General features: G+C 40.5%; 4 protein-coding genes across 5 annotated transcripts; all 4 read left to right on the top strand.

The window, feature by feature from the left end:
- The first annotated feature begins 225 nt into the window (after positions 1-225).
- On the top strand, positions 226-5052 carry LOC112557123 (GTPase IMAP family member 4-like). Its single transcript, XM_025226771.1, has 7 exons — positions 226-499; positions 809-873; positions 1256-1425; positions 1854-1994; positions 2863-2968; positions 3636-3787; positions 4196-5052. The coding sequence occupies exons 2-7, from the start codon at positions 864-866 to the stop codon at positions 4445-4447; spliced, it is 831 nt and encodes a 276-aa protein (XP_025082556.1). The 5' UTR covers positions 226-499; positions 809-863; the 3' UTR covers positions 4448-5052.
- Positions 5053-6025: 973 nt separating this feature from the next.
- Positions 6026-8685, top strand: LOC112557134 (GTPase IMAP family member 4-like). The gene is made up of 4 exons (XM_025226789.1): positions 6026-6258; positions 6725-6769; positions 7075-7265; positions 7763-8685. Exons 2-4 carry the CDS (start codon positions 6754-6756, stop codon positions 8360-8362), a joined length of 807 nt encoding a protein of 268 aa, XP_025082574.1. The 5' UTR covers positions 6026-6258; positions 6725-6753; the 3' UTR covers positions 8363-8685.
- A 1179-nt stretch (positions 8686-9864) lies between these two features.
- Positions 9865-16280, top strand: LOC112557133 (GTPase IMAP family member 8-like). Of its 2 annotated transcripts, none has more exons than XM_025226787.1 (8): positions 9865-10018; positions 10544-10600; positions 10888-11063; positions 11612-11944; positions 12362-12482; positions 12781-12941; positions 13359-13691; positions 14273-16280. In XM_025226787.1, exons 1-8 carry the CDS (start codon positions 9973-9975, stop codon positions 14513-14515), a joined length of 1470 nt encoding a protein of 489 aa, XP_025082572.1. In that variant the 5' UTR covers positions 9865-9972; the 3' UTR covers positions 14516-16280. The 2 variants fall into 2 exon arrangements, with proteins under 2 accessions (XP_025082572.1, XP_025082573.1); XM_025226788.1 differs by lacking the exon at positions 9865-10018 and adding an exon at positions 10030-10250.
- A 2261-nt stretch (positions 16281-18541) lies between these two features.
- LOC112557622 (GTPase IMAP family member 4-like) lies at positions 18542-21070 on the top strand. Its single transcript, XM_025227609.1, has 5 exons — positions 18542-18757; positions 19156-19221; positions 19486-19670; positions 19864-20193; positions 20387-21070. Exons 3-5 carry the CDS (start codon positions 19506-19508, stop codon positions 20537-20539), a joined length of 648 nt encoding a protein of 215 aa, XP_025083394.1. The 5' UTR covers positions 18542-18757; positions 19156-19221; positions 19486-19505; the 3' UTR covers positions 20540-21070.
- Positions 21071-21442: the final 372 nt, after the last annotated feature.

Raw genomic sequence — 21442 nt, 5'->3', positions numbered from 1 at the left:
TGTTATTAAGTCAAAGCCTGTTTATGCAGACATCTTGAAACACCTTGCACCTACATATTGCACCAGCTGAGTCACAATCATTTACCAGATAATGTTCCTAGTTTTTGAGAAACCACAAGAATTAGCCTTTACTTCGACCTTTCAGGCAGCCAGCAGTCGGTGTTAGAGAGCTGCCTTCACCCTTGACCTTTACCTCTATTTCACTGCAACAGTTTCTAGAAACGACACGTCAGCGGTAATTCCGGGGAAACAGTGTGGTTCACCAGGTCTACACAAGAGCCCAGCATCCAGTGTGTGTTAACTGAGCCAAGTACCAGAGACAGAGAGAAACAAAGAAACTCGCGAGTTACGAACCGCACAGACCCAGCGCTAGGCAAGGGGGTGGAGTCTCGCCTGTCAATCATGCCAGCTGTTGACGACCTTGCCAGCCGATGACTAGAGTTATCGCTCTACTTCTGACGCCGTCGACATCGACTACAGTCGCTACAGTTGACAAATCGTGAGTAGAGACTCAAAGTGGCTCATCCGTTGGTCATGTAGTAGTGTGTTATACAGCGTGTTGTTTGATATGCAATGTGTGTTGTCTGATGTGTACTCTTTATATTGTGATCGTACGATGAACTTATTCCAATTCCGCTTGTTTCTGTTTCATAATTGGGTTTTTCCGGATGATCAGAACCCCACATTAGTTTATGACTCACTTGTTCATATCGCTGTGTGTCTATGTTAGAGGGAATCATGGGATGCTTTGTGTGTGAGAGAAAGACATCAGTCCAGTATATTGACCATATTTCTGTGTAATTACCAGGTGAGATCAGTGTTTGTCCAAATATCCTTAAGAGAAGAAAGGAGGAAACTCAAAGATGTCTGCAGGTTTCTATGAGCTTCTTTCTAACAATTGTAATCCTATCTCTGTCTCTCTTTCTCTTTGAATACCTATCTCTATATGAGCTTGTTATCTAGGTATCCATTATTTTTTGTTGGTCTGTCATCTCTAATGTCTTAATAATGATGAAATCCTTATATTCACCTTCCTAGTAAATCAAGATGTTAAGTTTCAGACAAAGACCGCTCTTTAATGCACATGTCTGCATTTTAAAGGACTTTAAAGCATATTGCACTTTCTAGACTATTAAAATTCAGTTAGTGTAACAAAAATCATGACTAAAATAAATTGTCACAAGGCACATGGAATAGAGTCGTGGCCTCACGAATGAAAAGATTTCCTTGCTATTCTCAGTCATCCTTTTTGCAGGAGATACCAAAGAGATCCGAGTCGTCCTCCTGGGCAAGACCGGTGCAGGCAAGAGCTCCCTTGGCAACACTCTTCTGGGTGAAGATAAGTTTGAGATCGGCCGAGGGCTGTCGTCTGGTACAGAAGTGTGTCAGAATGCTAATGCAGAACTGGACAACATGTGTCTACAGGTCTATAAACAGATCAGTTCTCTTAAGTTGATGGAGCACAAATACAGATAAAATTGTTTGCAAGTTAAACATTGAATTTCTTCAAATATCAGGCATGCGGCTTTTCCCTCTGAAGGATAAAGAAAACCGAGCAGTAGTATATACGAAAATGTTTCTGAAAAGGTGTTTAGGCAAAGCTAAAGTTGTCAAAAGATAAATTAAGTAATAACAATTACATCGGTAGATACGATGACAATGAGTCGATTTCTAGACACACAGAAAGCGATAAACGTTTTAGTGCATTGCATCCAAACGTTTTAACCGTTGTCATGTGTGTGTGTGCACCTATTCGTTTTGGCTCAAACTTTCTGAGAATTATAGAATTGTAAGCTTTGACGTCAGACCCGACCACAAGAAAAGGAATGTTCACGTTTGTTATCACCACACAGGTAACAGACACACCTGGCTTGTGCGACACCCACAGACCGGAAGAGGAAGTGCTGCGAGAGGTTGCCAAGAGCGTCGCCATTGCTGGGCCCGGCCCTCACGTAGTGCTCCTGGTGTTTCGCTGTGATCGTCGCTTTACCGCGGTTAGTTTGTAAAACATTTCACGGAAACAATAATTTATGGGAACTGAGAAACCTCGTAGTCACCTACTAGTGTATCCTGTAGCACTGTAGGTAGTGCAATGAGATTTTCCTGTGGAATTTCCTACATTTACCCGCCACCATGAGCCCGTTCCTGCTGGTCCAGTTAGAGGCTAGCACAGCATCTATACATTCCGTGTGCGGACTTTTCGCCGACGGACGTTTCGCCGCCGGACGTTTCGCCGTCCGCATTGCCAGAGAGAGAGAGCTTACTTACTTCTCAAAGAATGAAAGTAACTACTAGATTCACAATAATCTATTTCACAAATTACACACAGACTTCACAGACCAGTTCACTTGATTGTCACGATTATGCGCAACAGCTTTGAGAAAAACATTGCTTACATGGCGAGAGAAATGTGTGAGCTAACGGTTCACATGAGGAGATAGTGAGAGAGAGTTCACTGATTGATACAATGGCGAGAGAAATGTGTGAGCTAAGGGGCGACCCACACTTGACTTCGGCTAAAGGTCCCGCGTGAAATGCCGAAATGAAGTGCCCGCGCCGAAACGTCCGGCGGCGAAACGTCCGGTCGGTAAAACGTCCGGCTCCGAAACGTCCGGCGGCGAAACGTCCGTCGGCGAAAAGTCCGTGTACCATACATTCACCACTTAGGAATATATCTCCATTTGTCATTACCAAAAGAATTCAGTTTTGTTTGTAGCGTACCGGTTCACTGTAGCAGATAGTAACTTAATTTGTTTTTCAATACAATTTACCAAGAGCATTCTTTTTTTTTTAAAAAAGCAGGTATATTATCTAATCTTAGTAAAGCTGATAGAAAGGATTTGTTTACTTTATATTCCACAGGAAGAATACGAAGCTTTTTGCACGTTGAAAAACCTTTTTGGCCCATCTGTCTGCAATTATTCGATTGTCATCTTTGTTGGGATTGACCAGCTCACTTCTAAAACAGGTAAACACTTCACAAATCCGCTGTAAAACAATATTCTCGTCTTAGGCTCTGTGATCAAAGCAATTCAGATATAGTCTGTTCGATACAATTACTCAAGTAATTCTTGTTCTCATTAATGTTGTGCTTGAAAAGTGTAACCTTGTTTTAGAAAAGGTCAATAGAATGTGACAGTAGAAATAGTGACTAGTCTGTCTTTGGTAAACAACATCTGAGTTCTATTTTTATTATTCACATTCTTTTAAATACTTTCATTTCTTTAGTGCTAGAGCTATGCAAAATTAAGATTAAGAGAAATACTAACAATGAAACTCAGGCTAATGGCTCATCTAAAATTTCAATACATTGGCCATAAGGCTTACAATGCGAGAATAAAATTATACTTATAAAGGGTATGAAATAGAAACTATTTGAGCACAGCACTGAAAACTTTCATTTATTTACAAAGTAGCCTTCGTATATATAACTCGTCTAACACTCAGTGAAATTGTTGGAATGGAACATTTAAATTTCTTTCTTGTCACTACTATTACCTCAAGCAATATCGTTTTAGCTTGCATAAATGGGGTTAATATCTTGATTTAACCAAGTGTCCAACTATGTTTTATGATACATCCTGCATCAGAAAAAATAGGTTTAAGCTTTGTTTCTCTGATTTCTTTGGTTTCAGACGAAAGGCAGGCTGTTCTGAAGGAAATGTTAAAAAGTGCACCACAGGCTTTGAAGGAAATTTTGTCAGACTGTTCACACAGGTGCTTTGGTGTCGACAATCGTGCTGAGGACAGGAAGAGTCAAGCTGAAGAACTCCGGGGCATGATAAAGGTGTCCAAACTTTTGTTCTAAATTGCAAAAAAATGTATCTTAAATTACAATAAGCCATAAAAAGTCAAATGTGAGGACTTCATAGGTTAGCAGATGCCAGCTGTGGACATAAACAGCTGTCAGTTGTAAACACAGAAAGGTTTCAAGCTGTAAAACATAGGTATTTACCAATTGTATGTATAGATTACCACATGTTTATATAACTAATTGGTCATCCTCATACGTAGACAATTCTTCGATTGCGTACAGAGAAAGTTGCTATTTGTATACGTAGAATGTTTGTCACATGTGAACTTAAGGTGCCAGCTTTATAAAAAGAAAAGTTGACGATCATGATGATGACCGTTCTGATGCGATAATATACATCCTGCGATGTGCATTTTAACCAAAATTTTCTTCTTTCCCCAGAGTCTGGTAGAGGAGAATAAAGGGGAGTTTTTCCAAAACAGTTTGTTCAAGGAAGTAAATGAACACGTCGAAAGGTTGATTGAACAACAGATGAACACACGCAGCATCACGCGAGACCAGGCAACTAGAGAAACGAGATTCGCCATTTTGCGTGACGATCCTGCCGAGAAAAGTTTCTTAGAAAGTGTTGTGAATATAATTCGTAATGTTGTCAACAGTCCTCGCTTTAGAGAATTATGTTCTGTCATGTAAATATTTCTACATGTGCACTTTACTTTTGTCATGGTCTAACCTGTGTGCCAGTGTGGATTACTGGGTGGGTGCGAGTACACGCGTGCACTCACACATACACACATCGATGTAGATATTGTAAGAAAGAAAGCTGCTACCGAGGGCTAAACTTAATTAACTGTTCTTGAAGTAATTTTGTGTCGCAACCATAAAGTAAATATCTACCTGAAAACTAGTCATATGGAGTATGTTGATAAGACAGCCTCTGTTGTTCTAAATGAATCTAGAGCTAGACAATAAATAAACTTTTTCTCGTCATTAAGATAGTAACAAATAAGGCATCTTATGTGACAATGATAATTTGTGGGTATAACTTAGTAAACAGCTAATAAACTGTAATACACCCCCACTTCAGTTCATTGCCTGTCCTGCTTCACAAATGGCACTGTTAATATTGACTATTGAATCAATGTTGGTAGAATGTTATGGTCTTACTAAAGGTGATCATATCGACTACCTGCACATTATTGTTAATGCAAGAAAACTGCAAAATATTGTTATATCTACTTCATCTGCCGAAAAGCACTGTGCATCAAGAAATAACAAATAAAAATTAAAAAATTGGGTATTTGTGTTCCTAAGATGTTTGCTCTGTTTTGTTTTTTTTTTTTTTTGTTTTTTTTTTCTAAGAATGGTTGCATTACAATGAAAACAGCTAAAATAGTTCATATGCAAATTATGATAGACGATTTAAGTAAATATGGCATTTATATAAACACGTTCATAGCACTTCTTTTCTTTGTTTTTCTTTCTTTCTCTCCGTTTTTTTTTATTTTATTTTTTTTTATTTTCTTGATTCTTGTAGGGAAAAAGAAATGCACAGTGAGTTGAGCAATAACAGTTTTAGAGGGAATGACAAATAGTGTTTGAAATGGAGTCAGTAACTTAAAAGTTAACCTAAGTGCAAAATTATTTTCAAATGACTGCATTTCCTCACTAGAGGATATAATATCCTGTGAACTAATGTCACTGACTCGTCTGCAAGACACAAGTCTTTAGCAAATTAGCAGCTTTCAATTTTCTTCAAAGAAATGGTGAACTTGTTTAGTACAATGGTACAGAAGAAGGCTTTATATGTTGATACGATGGAAGGGGTGAGGTGGGGTGGTTGGTGCTAACAACTAAGGTAGAGCAGTCGACCCTGTAAACAGATGTTTACTGTAAGACAAGGTCTCATTAGCATGTGAGGCTAGGGTTTTCTTTTGACTGCGGCTTCACAATCGCACTTTACGATTTAGTTTGGTGATTGAAGAATTAATAAAGACGGCAACACATTTTTAAAAGAAACTAATGACACAGCCTTTTCATTTTATTAACTTGAAGTTTGGTTGCGCCCTAGTTGGCCTTTAATTTTCCAATTTTTCTAGAAAACTGCTCTCTCTCTCTCCGTCTCATTCTTGTTGTACCAACCGGAAGTAACCCATTGCACATGCGCAGAAAATCGCCTACAACTTCGAACACACGAGCACTAGTATAAGTGTAGCAGTATAAGAGCAACACAACAACTCCTATCTCTCACACACGTGTCACCAGACCTCCTGAACACTTGACCTCGTTTCTGAGAAAAGCAACTTCAGGGGAAGGAAGGACAGATAAAGTGGGAGGGGCTACGTTGATACACGCCCACTATTCGCGCCGATCGGGGTCATTTCAAACATCACATCAAGTCAGCTCGATGTCTCGTCTCATGGAAGTTAACTCGTGTTTCGATACATCGAGCTATCTACAACTCGCCTAGAGGTGCTCCCAAGGGCCTGATAAGCAAAAGAAAGGTAAGAATTGTTTACAGCGATGCCAGGGGGTTGTTATGTCTGTGTCATCTATTAGAGCCGCTAAGTGTAGAGTACAGGGTGACCATATTGTTCCTTTAATTAAACTGTTTAAGGATGTGTGAACATTCACCTGCAGATTTTTTTTTTTTTTTGTTTTTGTGGATTTGTATGGGCGTGCGTGGGTGTGTGTATATGTATGCATGGAATGTGCAATATGTGTACAAGGCTGACAGACACTTTGTATGTAGCATAACAGATCAAATGGAAAGCAGACATAGCTTACAGCTGTTCTTAACTGGGCAAAGTGCCAAAGTATCAAACTTTCCAAGAACCATTGTATTTGAAAAAAATAAATGCATTGACAAACCACCACCACCACCACCACCACCACCACCACCACCCACCACCACCACCACCACCACCACCACCACCAAAAATGTTTTTATATTTCTGTTTTAACTTTCAGGCCACTAGAGACCTTCCTATGTGTTTTAAATGGCTTTATCAAAAGGTATGAAGTCTTCATTGTTGGAATTTTGAAGTTTTGCTTTGCCTGGCTTTTGATTCCAATTTGTGTGTGGGCGGAAGGAGGGTAATCTATATATGTACATACACATAAAACGTAGTTTATGCATAATTTCACAACACATTATTGCCCATAAGGCAGTATTAGTTCACTTAAGAGAAAGTTTTTAATAAATAGAACTATTTTAATGAAACAGTTCAGTTTAGCCAGAGTGTGCTCTCTCTCTCTCTCTCTCTCTTGTGTCTCTTGTTATAACTAAGTCTAAGCGCTTTTGTCTCCAATATTTCCAGGGCTGTTAACGAGTCTTGCCTTTCCTGAGAACAAAGTGCGTCTAGTGCTGATCGGCAAAACCGGAGTCGGGAAGAGTTCCGCTGGGAACACTATTTTGGGCAGTGAACTATTTCCGCCTGTCAGGGGGTTCAAATCCGGAACAGAAAAGTGCAACTGGAAGTTTGTCGATCTTAAAGATTTGACGATTGAGGTAAACATAGAATGTTTGTAAACACATTCACTGAGGTAAACCTGGAATACTTGTACACCATATATGTACATTTCTGCTCTAAGGAGCCTAAAAAAGTGTCAGGAAAAAACATCCAAAGGCTAAAAAAAGCTTGTTTAAAACAACACACAAAACCACTTGATTATATTTCAATCAACACTTCTGAGAACCGCCAACTAATTCATTTACCACTACAACACAGGGGGTTCACCAAAGCCAGCGAAAAGTGAAAGTATGTAATTACAGGACATCTCAACTAAACCATGTTCATTGCAGGATGCCATAAAAGGGAGACATAAAAGTACTTTATGATCGTCAGCCAAGTGTTTGTAAATTTAACTCTTTTAAAATGGTCTTTGGGCAAATGCCTTTACTCTTTATTTTACAGTGTAGAAATCAGTTTATTACTGAAACAAAAACACTTCATAATTTACAACAATCACTATAAACAGTTATGTACCTTGTGAAACGTTTTGCAGGTCACAGACACACCCGGGGTATGCGACACCCACCGCACAAAAGAAGATATTCAGAAGGAGATCGCGAAGTGCGTGGCCACCGTCACACCTGGACCTCACGCCGTGCTGATGGTCTTCAAAGGCGGCGACCGCTTCACGCATGAGGAGGGTCTGGCCTATGAGGAGCTAAAGGAGATCTTTGGACCGGAGCTCGTCAAGCACATGATTCTGGTCTTCACAGGCACCGACAACTTGGAGAGAGACGACATCGACCTACCCACAGCAGTGCAATCAGCTCCAGACAAGCTGCAGCAAGTGCTGCAAGAAGCCAGCGGTCGGTATGTGGGCTTCAACAACAAAGCCTCCTGGCCAGAGAGAGCTGAGCAGCGGGATCAGTTGCTGAAAGTGGTGCGCCAGGTGTTGAAGAACAACAACGACAACTACTACTCCAACGAACTGATGAAAATGTTCGAGAAAACTATGCAGGAAGTGGAGGCGAAGTCTCATCAAGATCGCGAGCACATCAAAGAGGATGTTGTCAATGAAAACTCTTCATTTCTGGGCAGATTTTTCGAAAATGTTAAAAACTTCGTTAGCAAACATCTCTGCGAAATTATGTAGTTCTTTGTATCGTGTTTAACTTTTTTCCCAAATCTCTTTGGAGGCTCTCTTTGTGTCCACAGTGTATCATCTAAAACGAAGTTAAACTGTATTTACGAGCACCATAAAATTAACAAAAGGCATGTGTTTATGACAATCAGAGATACATTGCTATGCGTTCTCTCGTTTCCCTATATATATTGCATAAGATACATATCTTTGTTTGTAGACATGGACGGTCATCTTAGAGAATATTCCAGCTTTATTCAGTCCTTTGCTGACTCCTGTAACTTTTAAAAAAGTGCTAGGTTCCATTCTAAATAAGATATACGTATTTTACATTTGTTGTTTTGTTCGGTTGTTATTATTTATAACATAGGTTTGATCACATATGACTGTGAGTGTGTGTGCATGCGTGCACCTGTCTCTCTTACTGGTTAGTAGGAGAGTGAATTAAGGAACCCAGATCTTTAACCAGGAGTGGACAGCCTAGTATGAAGGTGTCCTGTAAATCTGTTATTTTAAGGGAAAAAATAACAAAAATAAAAACAAACGGCGTGGTAAAGATATAATTTGAACCCAAGACACCCAAGACACCCTAAACACCAGATCCTCATTTTCCAAAAGGTAACAGCAAGACCCGCGTGCATCGTCTTGTCATCAGGTGTTCTAATCAGCCTCCAGGGCAAGTCCTGAAGCTAACCCCAACCTTAATGTTAACTCATGCAGGAGCCAGAGAACCACACACACAAAGATCTTGCACCTGCCAAGCGCACAACAGATCGGAGATTCCGTCCTCAGTACATTTGCTACCACCGTAACGAATTTTCCCTAAACAATTACATATGTTTTATTTCAGTGTAAAATACTTGCTTTCGTATTCTGACCCGATTCCAAGAACACCCAAGAGACTGATAGACAAGAACATTATCCCCATAAAGGTAAAAAAAACAAAAAAAACAAAAAAAAAACCACAATGTACTATAACCACCTTAAAATCGCATACACTGTGATTAGTAAGAGAAGAGGGAGAATTCGGGAAAGAAGAAAAAAACCTGTAATGAATAAAAGTCGCAAAAAAGCAAACACAAAACTCTCTGGTTTTGCCGGCTTCATCTTAGACGATTTTCTGGGAATCACTCTCGCAGAGCTTTCCAGAATCGCTTTGCTGACTAGATGCTCAGTGAGTAGACAGTTCATGTACTCGCAAGTACGAGGCCACATGCTGAGGACTCAGAGGTTGTTGTGTTTTTCGAAAAGAGATGCACTCACCCCTGTACAGCCCTCGTCATTTCTCAGAAATCAGAGCTAAAAATAACTCAACTGTGAATCCTACATTGTGAAATTAAAAATTTACATTTTATCACGAAAGCTAAGTATCTGTAAATAAGACAATAAAAAGAAAAGTATAAGCAAAATAATATGCACAAAAACAGTCCACGTACATATCCACACACACATAAACTCTTTCTCTCGCTGACACCGGGAAAATACGGAGATAGTTTCAGAGAATGATTGACAGCATGTGACCTCTGTAAAGCCACGCCCACTGTCGGAGTTCGCTCAGAGCTAGACGCCTGACTCACTCGTCATTGAGTTCACACCGCGGAGAGTACAGTGTTGTGGACAACATGGCCAAATGGAGTTGGACCTCACTAAAATACTTCCATCGGTCAGGTAAGGCTGGAGAAGAGGAGTGGGGGAATGAGAGATGAGAGAGGGACACTGAGCTGAGGTTGACACGGGTTGACCTAGTCATGTTGAGAGAGCGTGCAGAGTACAGAGTGTGAACACGAGTGTCTCCCTCTCTTCTACGGGGCGCTATGAGGGGATGTTTCTGTATTTTGTCTAGTTGCAGGATTCTGTAGTTACAAAATGCATTCTGGAGCTAAAGAGAATAAAAAACACGGTAAGAACCAGAGTATTTCATTTATACTATACTCATAATTATCAATCCAAATCATTTAATATTTACCTTTTTGTCCCATATGCAAATGAATCAGCCTCGTTTGTATACAATTCATGTCTGTAGTTACAAAAATCGTTTTGAATAAGTCTAGGATTGTATAGCTAGAATGCATTATGTAAATGAAAATGAAAGTACAGAAAATTCCCCTTTTGGCGCCCCATACTCATCCTCTGTTATCTCTCCTTTATCTCTATCTTTTTTTTTAAGTAATGCGCAGCTGGCAAATGTTTCAGTTTGGAGAGCTGTGTGGACCGCTGCGGTAGGAGTACCTGTGGCTTTTGCAACTGGTGGTGAGTAGATTTTGTCCCTATGACTTTTGTGTATATTGTAAATAAGTGACTATTGTAGGTAATATGTCAGCGGATTTCTACAGACTTGTAAAGATTTGTTATTATTACATCGGCTTGTAGGTAACGTGTGTGTGTGTGTCTCACATGAGACTAAAGGTCTACCTGCTTAATGTCAATAGTGTGCATACCGTTAACAACAAAGAACAGGATACTGGAAATGACATATCATATCAAATGACAAACTTAAGACTTAATTTCTGTCAGCTGACCATGCTTGATTTGTGCAGAACACAGCAAGAAAGAACAGTACCGGATACTCATCATTGGCAAAACCGGAAATGGAAAAAGCTCCATTGCAAACGCACTTCTTGGCCAGCAGAAGTTTGCAGTTGGTAGTACGATGGCTTCTACCACACACAAAGTGCAGTCTGAGCAGTTGGAGAGAGATGACTGTCTATGGATGGTAGGCAAGAAAGTACTCTTTTTGGTCCAATTATTTAGTCGGTCTCTGTTTTTCAGTACTTTATTTATATAATCCTTATCAAGATTTCAATTAGTTACTTGCTACATTTCCATCCGGAAGAAAATACAACCGCAAAACTTCCTGATCGTATGAACAATTGTTATTGTTGGTGTTCACAAGTTTGCATTTATACTTCATTTATCTTTGCTTCCGCCAACTTGATTTTTCACTTTCTTCTTCTTCGTCATTATTATCCTCGTCATAGATAAGATAAGATAAGACTTTATTTGTCCCCGACGGCAATTCTGGTGCAGCTCGAGTAAAATTAAAATTCATACACAATTGCATGCACAAAACTATTCATATCTCATTCATAACCCATAACCCATTCATGGTCATCTTCTCTATCATTTTCATCTCAACACCAGTGGCACCCCCACCATAAGACAGGCTAATCAATGTTACAAATCCCACTCATTTCAGTACTTGTAATTATGGTCATTCCTGGACTGTTTATGTCAGTTTGAAAATGATCTTGTGTTGCACAGGTAGTTGATACTCCAGATCCAGTCAACTCCGAACTGGACACAAAGCAATTCAAGGAGGAAATCCAGAAGTGGAAGCAGATGACTGCCCCTTTCCCATCCGCCATCTTGCTGGCCTTGCGGTGTGATGTTCGTTACACAGCTGAAGAGTACGACATATACAAGAAGATTAAAAATGCATGGGCAGATAAATCATTTCTGGATAATCTCACCATTGTTTTCACATTTGGGGATCGGCAGGACAAAGACTTAGCCGAGGAGCTGAAGACTGTATGTCCAAAACTGCAGAATGTCCTGAAAGACTCCAGTAACAACTATGTCCTCTTCAAGAATGTAGTAAGTGCCATTTTGTTAGTACTTTCTTACAGCCCTGAAGGCCGTTTTGTTGACAGAGCTGACTGGCGGGTAGGTTTGTGTTGTCCAGAGAAGATGGAAGGGTCAGCGGGGAGAAGGAGGTGGCCGTTAGGTGGATTCAAGCAGCACAATCAGCGCGCTCCTCCAACCCTGCTGGACACCAATAGCACATGGTTCGATGAACCCTCCCAACCAACCAACCAACGGCGACAGAGAGAAGCTTGTAGAGGGCGTCAAAACTCGACATATTTCAATCTTTTCTAGAATATTTGTTTTATACTATTCCTTTTTTTACCAGTACTTTGTTGAATTCATCCACATTTTTTCTAGCAAGTTAAATTTTAAACAGCTTTAGGCAAAAATTCATTTTATATTTCAGTTGTTTTTTTTAAATTACAGGCTTCAAAAGAAGAAATGGAGGAACAAGTCAAAGAACTCATCTCAAGAATTAAAAAGACTCTGCCACGTCCATCTCCACCTCCATCTCCGGTAGGAGTACCTGTGGTTTTTGCAACTGGTGGTGAGTAGATTTTGTCCCTATGACTTTTGTGTATATTGTAAATAAGTGGCTATTGTAGGTAATAAGTCGTTGGATTTCTACAGACTTGTAAAGATTTGTTATTATTACATCGGCTTGTAGGTAACGTGTGTGTGTGTCTCACATGAGACTAGAGGTCTACCTGCTTAATGTCAATAGTGTGCATACCGTTAACAACAAAGAACAGGATACTGGAATGATATATAATATCAAAGGATTAATTAAATGACAAAAACTTAAGACTTAATTTCTTTCAGCTAAACATGCTTGATTTGTGCAGAACACAGCAGGATACTCATCATTGGCAAAACCGGAAATGGAAAAAGTTCTATTGCAAACGCACTTCTTGGCCAGCAGAAGTTTGCAGTTGGTAGTACGATGGCTTCTACCACACTCCAAGTGCAGTCTGAGCAGACGGAGAGAGATAACTGTTTATGGACGGTAGGCAAGAAAGTACTCTTTTTGTCCAATTATTATGTCGACCTATGTTTTCAGTACTCATTTATATAATCGTGAACAAGATTTCAATTAGTTACTTGCTACATTTCCATCCGGAAGAAAATACAACCTACAAAACGTACTGATCATAAAAACAATTGTTATTGCTGGTGTTCACAAGTTTACATTTATACTTCATTTATCTTTGCTTCCGCCGAACGTGTTTTTTCACTTTTCTCTTCTTCGTTATCATTATCGTCGTCGTAGTCGTCGTTTATATCATGTTCATCTCAACAGCAGTACCAGCACCACCATAAGACAGGCCAATCAATGTTACAAACCACAATCATTTCGATACTTGTGATTATGGTCATTCATGGACTGTTTATGTCAGTTTGAAAATGATCTTGTGTGGCACAGGTAGTTGATACTCCAGATCCAGTCAACTCCGAACTGGACACCAAGCAGCTCAAGGAGGAAATCCAGAAGTGGAAGCAGATGACTGCCCCTTTCCCATCCGCCATCTTGCTGGCCGTGCGGTGTGATGTTCGCTACACAGCTGAAGAGTACGACATATACAAGAAGATTAAAAATGCATGGGCAGATAAATCATTTCTGGATAATCTCATTATTGTTTTCACATTTGGGGATCGGCAGGACAAAGACTTAGCCGAGGAGCTGAAGACTGTATGTCCAGAACTGAAGAACGTCCTGAGAGACTCCAATAACAACTATGTTCTCTTCAACAATACAGTAAGTACCATTTTTGTTAGCACTTTCTTACAACCCTGAAGGCCGGTTTGTTGACAGAACTGACTGGCGCGCAAGTCTGTGTTGTCCAGAGAAGATGGAGGGGTCAGCGGGGAGAAGGAGGAGGCCGTTAGGCACAGCAGCAACTTTCTTCTTTGCTGTCTATTAGCTCGCAAAAGTCACGTATTCAATGTACTGCTACTACTAATAACAATATCGAGCCAGGTTCCAGCTAGAACCTATGCTGTAAACATTCCGGAATTCATTCCTGTCAGATCATTTCCACGAGCCTCGGTTATCTTCGGAAGATGGCAAAAGTCCCTAACTTCAACAATGGCTTACACTTAAAGTAACGATGTGAATACGAAATGCGACATACTGAGGATCTTGTCTCAACACTATGTTTTTATCAATATCTCTTCTAGATATATTTCAATCTTTGCTAGAACATATGTTTTATTCTATTCTCTTTTCCCAGTACTTTGTCAAATTCATTCACTTTTTTCTAGAAAGTTAAATTTTAAACAGCTCTGGGCAAAAACGCAGTTTATTCCTTAGTTGTTGTTTTTTTTTTTAAATTACAGGCTTCAGAAGAAGCGATGGAGGAACAAGTCAAAAAACTCATCTCAATAATTAAAGAACCTTTGCCATCTCCGCCACCATCTCCACCACCCTCTCCATTTCCTTTTTATGGTTACTGGTTATATATTTTAGCTTTTCTTGGTATTGCTGTCGCTTCGAGGAAACAGCCAACCATAATAAGACTCATCCTCTTGTCTACTCCTCCAGCTTTGTTTGTCCTGCATAAGTTAGTTCTTGATAAATAAGAATTTGTTATGAAAGTGACATAGAATTGATTTGTCAGTATGGAAAACTGTGATGATTTAGCAAAATGTCTGTTCTTGAGGAAGCTAAATAGCTTATGGGAAATAGTTCAATCTTTACATCAGAATACAGAAATGTTTCACAGGTGAGAAAACACTGATGACACTCTAAAAGGTTTTAAGCTTTGTGTCTGTAGGGTTCCATGGAGTTGTAGTTATGGATGTGACACAAAGTGACCTAAACCTCAAACAACCACACAGCATTTTTTTTTCATTTGATGACTACGGTTATTGTAGTTAATGCAGGGTTAACTGTTGGAGAAAGGAAGGAGCTTCTTATGATGGCTGATAGCAAGAACTAACTGCTGAGCAACTACCCGTAGCTGCTATGTACCCAATATTAACTCATACCATTGTTTTTAAATCAACTGTTTTGATATGTTTTCAGAAGATACCTTTTATATTGCCATTTAATTTAATTAGATGACACAAGGGAAAGGTATGCATTTCTAAATGAAACGAAAAACCCGCCGTCAGTTGGGCCAGTATTAAGACAGAGTGAATAATCTTTACACAGGAGTAAATAAAGTTTTTGTATCTGTCATCTGCCCACCTTTTTCCCCTCTCTCCTGCTCTCACCTAAAAGGTTTAATACGATGTTGATATACTGTGACACAGTAGCTGTGACAGTTTATATTCAAGTGCATACATGTACATTGCTTGATGTGATTCAGCATCGCTCTGTTTTTTTTTTTCAACTTATCTGGTATTTCAATGTAATGATTTGCTGTGAATTTTCAATGTTTTTTCCCTTTGACTAGGTTTTTTTTTCGGTCGTTGGAGATTTCTTCACTCCGTAGGCGCAAGTTCCATTTTTTTTTTTAGTTACGAAAAATAAATTCTTTTTAATAATTTTTATAAACTGTAAATAAATCTTTTATGCATTGTCATTAAGGTTGATAAGATAAAGGCTGTTAAGTATGGATGGATCATGAACAGAGAGGACACATGAATGAGAAGATCGATCGGTATGATTGAGTGGAATGCTGAGGTTTCAAGAAGAAACAACCAGAACTCGTAAAAGAAGTTGAGAAGAAAGGCAGGAATTGGTTTAGTAATTCTAGACTCACTGACGATGATGATGATGATGATTGATGATTGATTGATGATTGATTGATGATGATGATGATGATGATGATGGAAAGAAAAGATGGCGATTCAATAACAATTTTATCTGTTACATATGTTATGAAAAGTTTCAACGTGTTGTTGTGAAGAAGCTCTGATTTTGTTGTAGCTGCCAGGCACCAAGACCCAGTTCCAAACATCATTCACAGTTTCTTCCTTGCTAATAACCGTATGACATACTGTACACCTTTTCCAGTCCTTTACCAAAACTTTAAATCCAGTAGTCCAGTCATGCACGCTTTTGTGTTACAGAAATAAAAGACTTTTTGATGTTGTTGTATGTGCTTCAGAGAGTCTATATTTGCATGCTTATAAACACATATCAAAATTATAGCACCTACTGCCCTATTGTTCTGATATGAATGTTTATTATTTCCTTCCCAGTTAAAAAAAAACCCATTAATAATGTGTAACTTCATAGTTACAAAAGAATATTTTCCAGGTATTAGTATGTACGTAAGTTTAAAGGACTGTCACATCTTTTTTTTCAGTTTTAGAGTTAATCTGATAGAGATATTGTTATTTCTGAAACGTGGGTAGTGCTTGTGATCATATTTCAGAAGTAAATGGTTCTTATTTATGTTTCGAGTCAGTTGATCTTTACCTTCGCCGATCTGTCTGTGGGTGTGTATGGGGGAGGGTGTGTGTGTGTGAAGAGGGAAATGCAGCTACACTATAAGTAACAAAACGAAAATCAGACTGAAAACCCAGGGGAAAAGAGACAAAAAAGCAATAAGAACAAAATTGCACATTTTCCGGAAAGAATTCCCAGTTTTTAGGAAACTATCAAATTGGCTTCACCTCCCTCCACATTGCTGCCACACACAAAGAAAACATTTTGAATAGCTCGTGAACTATTTCTCGGCCAAGGACTGTACTGAGTTTTTCAGAAATTGAATTGAGACGGGAGTGCTTGCGCAAAAAGCTTCTCTATTTTTAAACATTTCTTACATTGGGATGACTGGCTCACCCCACACGTGTTCCCACGGTATGGAGCAGTGTGATGGAACGGGGGATGGGCGTGTCTGTGGAGGGATGGGCCGCACTCGCCCTTAGGGGAAAGGGGTCCTCTGGCTGGCTCGCTTCGCCCGCTTTCACCCTTACACTCAGACACCCGTCCGTTCCACACGTCCGCACGCTCACCGACTGACAGTCGCTCCCCTCGCGTGCGCAAAACACACAACTGACAAGACAGTTGCACAACAACAAATTATAATTACAAAGAAATTTAACAAGCAAATTAGGTTGACGTACGAGACGCAATACAAGTCTCCAAATACACTATTATCAGGTCACAACATCTAAGAAAGTAAAGAATGTAAATGAGATAGATAAATCACACTTTCCTTCTATTTCGTCCAAAAACCACCCCGACGAACACATTCACCAGTCTCTGGATAGTTCTCTCACAGAACAACCTTGGTACTCTGGGGGGTACCACTCGGTATCTGCCCTTCGTTTCTTAAAGATGGTGCAGCTGACTGCATGCACCTTGTCATCTAGACGATTCTTGCCGCTGTCCCACCACAGTTGCCCCCAGGCAAAGGGTGCAGCGACGATGCTTGAGTGGAGATGCCTTCTGACTGAACGCGTTGCTCCCTGAAGATAAGTGCAGCTGACTGCATGCACTGGTCTTCTAGACGATTTCTTGTCACTGTCCCACCACAGTTGCCTCGGCAATGGTGCAGTGACGATACTCGGAGTAGGAGATGTCTTGTATGCTGTTTGGTAGGTAACCACACTGGACCGGTGGCACGGTGGGTCTGCCAACCGCTGCCTCGCAACGTCTTGCTGCCGGACACATTAACTCCCTCACTTGTGGTTGGAGAATCAGCCTCTGGATACAGCAAACACACCCCTCTCTTCTATCACCAGATCGCAATGCCAGCAGTAGATGAGTACGTTCTGACTGAACGGGCTTCTATTTCAACCTGCTGCTGCGTCTGAATAACCTCGGAGACTACGTCTCCGCTGAACACAAGGAAAAAGCCCCGACTAACCATCTACCTCTAACTATATACTAATCAAACACGTGACTACTCGTCACCTAATCTACCTGTGCCTAACGCTATCGCTCTAGTACTAATGCCACTACTGACTACCGCGCTATTCCCGTACCTACTACATCTGCCACCCCCAGCTCTAGTTCTCGCTCCCCTCCTAAGTCACGGCGCCCTGTCAGGTCGTAAAAGTGGACAGAAAGGTTTCCCCCACTGTCCGCTGTTACTGATCCCCGCCTACCTATAATTACTTCCACCCCGCTTCGGCTGTTGTTCTGGCCTTGAACCAGGCTGGTTCATGACAAGCAGGTAGGACAAAATTCTTATAACACATTATATGACAAAGGTGACAAAGGTAATGGTGTTAGAAGGTGTCAAAAGCTATTTATTAAAGACAGGGAACTAGTCCAAAGAGATACAAATGATGTACTTATGTGACTAAGTGTATACCAATAGATGTTAGTAATGACAGAAAGGGTAACTGGTAGCTTACTAGAGATAAGTAAATCTTCCACAATATTATGAGGGCAAAAATCATCATCTCTTTGTGTGTGTGTGTGCCAATCGCCTATTATTACCTTTAGAAAGAGAACAGTTTTCAGAAATGACAAGCATGGCGACATTCCTCTTGACTTGCACACTGACATGTCTGTACTGACATGTTAATTACTGCTGACACAATGTCAGACTGTCTCGTGCTCAGGCCAATAGGATATTTACAGCAGCAAACACACAGCTGTTGCCAGGTAGCAGATGACCTGCAATGGAAACTTAGCACTTGTCACCTTGACCCGTTTCCCTTGCTAGAGAGAGCCTGGAGTCTAGTCACGAGCGGGTGGTGGTGGCTGACAATAATCAAGCCACGCCCCTGAGCCCGCCCACCTTGCACGTCACATGGCACTGACAAGACCTTGCTGGGAGTTGTTCTGCTCACAACATTGCCGTTGGGTTCCAAATCAATGAGGACCTGAAGCACAGGGAATTGTTAGAATTTCGTGGCCCAACATTTCCTGTCTAAAGGTCGAGGTCAGAAAACTTATGACACAAAGGTCGCACGGTAAGTGTCTCTAGAGGAAGAGAGCGGAGGCCGGAAGAAAGTCCTGCGCGCGCATGTTGGCATTGGCAATGACTTTCTGTGTGCAGGAGAGAGGGAGACAGGAGGAAGAGAGGAGGGAGTGCGTGTGTGTGAGTACATCAGTGCACATGTGTATGTATTATATCCAAGTACGCATACACTGGTGAGCTGCTTTTGACTTCTGGGAAATGCGGCTACCTAGGGGAAGCTACTCTAACAAACACGTCTGCTCTCCTTCCATAAGTCTCTGTATCTTTCATCTTATGTAAAACATTTCGATATTTCGCTACTTCACGATTTTTCTTATATTTAACAGCTTACTTTGAGAAATGTCTTCTTTCGTTAAACAATTCTTTATTCTTTTATTTCGTGTTGAGCAGTGAAGTGACATCGCATGGCAGCCACCTTGTGAGTAGATCAACATTTGTGTAGGGATACAAGTTACAGTAAGTTACAGTTTCATTGTGGAATGATAAGGCTGACACTGTCATGTTATTCAGTGATGTGGAAAATAATGTGATACAGCGTTTTGCTTCTGTGACTTTTTATATGAGATGCACAGATGCAGTTTATTTTCTTCTTCCTATTTTGATTGTAGAAAGAAAGCAAAAACAGTCAAAAAAGTTCAAAAAACATTATGTTACACTTCTCTAAAGAAACATGGTTTACTTTTTTCTCTCTCTATATAATATGAATGTGTGTGTGCTTAGAAGAAGTCACAACCACAAACATGGATGAGCTCACATTTTTTATCGTTGGGAAAACTGGAAATGGTAAAAGTTCTGTGGGAAACCTAATACTGGGGAAAAGAAAGTTCCAAGTGTCAACCAGCAGGGCTTCAGAGACCACACGGATGTCTCAAGCTGTGGGCGTGGTCAATGGAGAGCAAATTAAGGTATTGTCGGATGACTTATGGTCAGATGACTTAACATTATTACCCTTAAGCTGCCACTGGCAATCAAGCACGCGCGCACTCACACACACACATACAAATTAACACAGGCGCACTCACTGAGAATCCTACACAAAATTAAATACGAATAATTTTTCAGCAACTGATGGCCATTTTCTCCGTGACCTCGTTGCAGGTAGTCGATACTCCTGACCCAGTGAACCTTAACCTCAGTAAGACAGAGATTTCAGCGGAAGTAGCTCGCTGGAAGTCTCTGGCTGTGGATAAGTTCGCCATCTTGCTGGCGGTGAGGTGTGACGTGAGCTACACGGCGGAAGAATACGACATCTACAAGAAAATCAAGAGAGCATGGGGAGACAACTCATTCACAAGCCACCTGGTGGTGTTCTTCACGTTTGGAGACAGACAGGACAGAGACATTCACGAGGAGCTGAAGACAGTTTGCTGGGAACTGCGCAGCGTCCTGGCTGATGCTGGGAACCGCTATGTCATCTTCAACAACCGGGTATGTGCGAGAGGGTTGCCAAGAAGCAGTTAATTGTCCCTTAGAACAAATGAAACCTTTAGTTATTTTCTTTTGCTATTTATTTCCAGCCTAAAATAAGTACAAAGACTTGTGCCTGTGTGCGTGTGTACTCACATAGGCGTGTTATTCACTGCTTACACAAATTTATTTAAATGTTATGTGTGTTACACAGGCTCACAACAATGAATCCCAGAAACGAAAGCTGATGGAGTATGCACGAGCTCCTGTCGTCCCACCACCTTATATCAACTTAATCAGCAAACCTCTGCTGCTGATTATTTTAGTCTCCATCATCGTAACCTGGTTTATTAGGGGAACCTGGTAGTGATAATAAAGTCGTTTGTCATAACTGCACTTAGAGGCCCTCGGTTCAGATCTCGTCTCAGGACATTCTCTTTATATGAGACGTGATTGAAGGACCGACCTTCGGGCGATTTCACCGAGTATTCCAATTCAATCAGTTCTCTCCTATATGTGCAAAATCAACTCAAGGCTGAAACACTGATGTTGACGCCATATCTACAGTCTGTGAAGGATAAGGAACCCCATAAAAAACAGCAATAGTCTGCCAGAGAGGAGATCTGACGCCTAGTTACAGTTGACCATCAAATGTTTTCTAAAGAAAAATAAAGTCTTCTATTCTTGTGTGAATTCATAAACAAATTATTTTAAAAATGCTTCTTTGCTACGCGGTTCTGCTTCTGGTGTCATAAGACTGCAATGAATGACTGTCTCTGTTAGGTATAGAAAGTGTCAATGGAGGAAATAAATACTTACATTGAGAGTAGCCTCCAGTGGGTGGGGACACAAAGTTTTCCATGATTAAGGAACTGAAATTAAAACACAGTGTGTTGTTTGTCTGCGGTTGTCATGACACGAAATAGTGGCGTTGGGTGAATGAGCCTGACTTCAGGGTTTCCTGTTTGTGAAAACTGAAATAGTTCCTTCACATCCGCCCACACACACACATTCACACACAAAGTGCCTCTCTCTCTCACACACACACACATTCAAACACACAAACAAACACACACACCAACGCAAACACGCATACACACACATTCAAGCACACACAAACACTCTTTGACTAAGCTGTCGGTCGCTCGCAATCTTCATAATTACCTAATGTTCACTTGAAATGTGTGTGTGCAAATATGTTCATTTAAGAGGACATGGCTAAATGACCTGTCAGGACCTACGATAAGTTTCTAGTTCAATAAGTCATGTG

This window comes from Pomacea canaliculata, linkage group LG2, assembly GCF_003073045.1.
Source record: "Pomacea canaliculata isolate SZHN2017 linkage group LG2, ASM307304v1, whole genome shotgun sequence".
NCBI lineage: Eukaryota > Metazoa > Mollusca > Gastropoda > Architaenioglossa > Ampullariidae > Pomacea > Pomacea canaliculata.
Note: the sequence above shows the minus strand (reverse complement) of the source record. Positions and strands in the feature narration are given on the sequence as shown.

What these genes read in the sequence shown, in the direction of transcription:
- LOC112557123 (XM_025226771.1), top strand. An exon ending in TGGACAACATGTGTCTACAG is followed by an intron (nt 1,426 to 1,853) that starts GTCTATAAACAG and finishes ATCACCACACAG; the next exon opens with GTAACAGACACACCTGGCTT. An exon ending in GTGATCGTCGCTTTACCGCG is followed by an intron (nt 1,995 to 2,862) that starts GTTAGTTTGTAA and finishes TATATTCCACAG; the next exon opens with GAAGAATACGAAGCTTTTTG.
- LOC112557133 (XM_025226787.1), top strand. Translation starts at nt 9,973, where the DNA reads ATGGCCAAATGGAGTTGGACCTCACTAAAATACTTCCATCGGTCAG. An exon ending in TGTGGCTTTTGCAACTGGTG is followed by an intron (nt 10,601 to 10,887) that starts GTGAGTAGATTT and finishes TGATTTGTGCAG; the next exon opens with AACACAGCAAGAAAGAACAG. An exon ending in GAGATAACTGTTTATGGACG is followed by an intron (nt 12,942 to 13,358) that starts GTAGGCAAGAAA and finishes TGTGTGGCACAG; the next exon opens with GTAGTTGATACTCCAGATCC.
- LOC112557134 (XM_025226789.1), top strand. An exon ending in TTAAAGATTTGACGATTGAG is followed by an intron (nt 7,266 to 7,762) that starts GTAAACATAGAA and finishes AACGTTTTGCAG; the next exon opens with GTCACAGACACACCCGGGGT.
- LOC112557622 (XM_025227609.1), top strand. Translation starts at nt 19,506, where the DNA reads ATGGATGAGCTCACATTTTTTATCGTTGGGAAAACTGGAAATGGTAAA. An exon ending in TCAATGGAGAGCAAATTAAG is followed by an intron (nt 19,671 to 19,863) that starts GTATTGTCGGAT and finishes ACCTCGTTGCAG; the next exon opens with GTAGTCGATACTCCTGACCC. An exon ending in ATGTCATCTTCAACAACCGG is followed by an intron (nt 20,194 to 20,386) that starts GTATGTGCGAGA and finishes TGTGTTACACAG; the next exon opens with GCTCACAACAATGAATCCCA.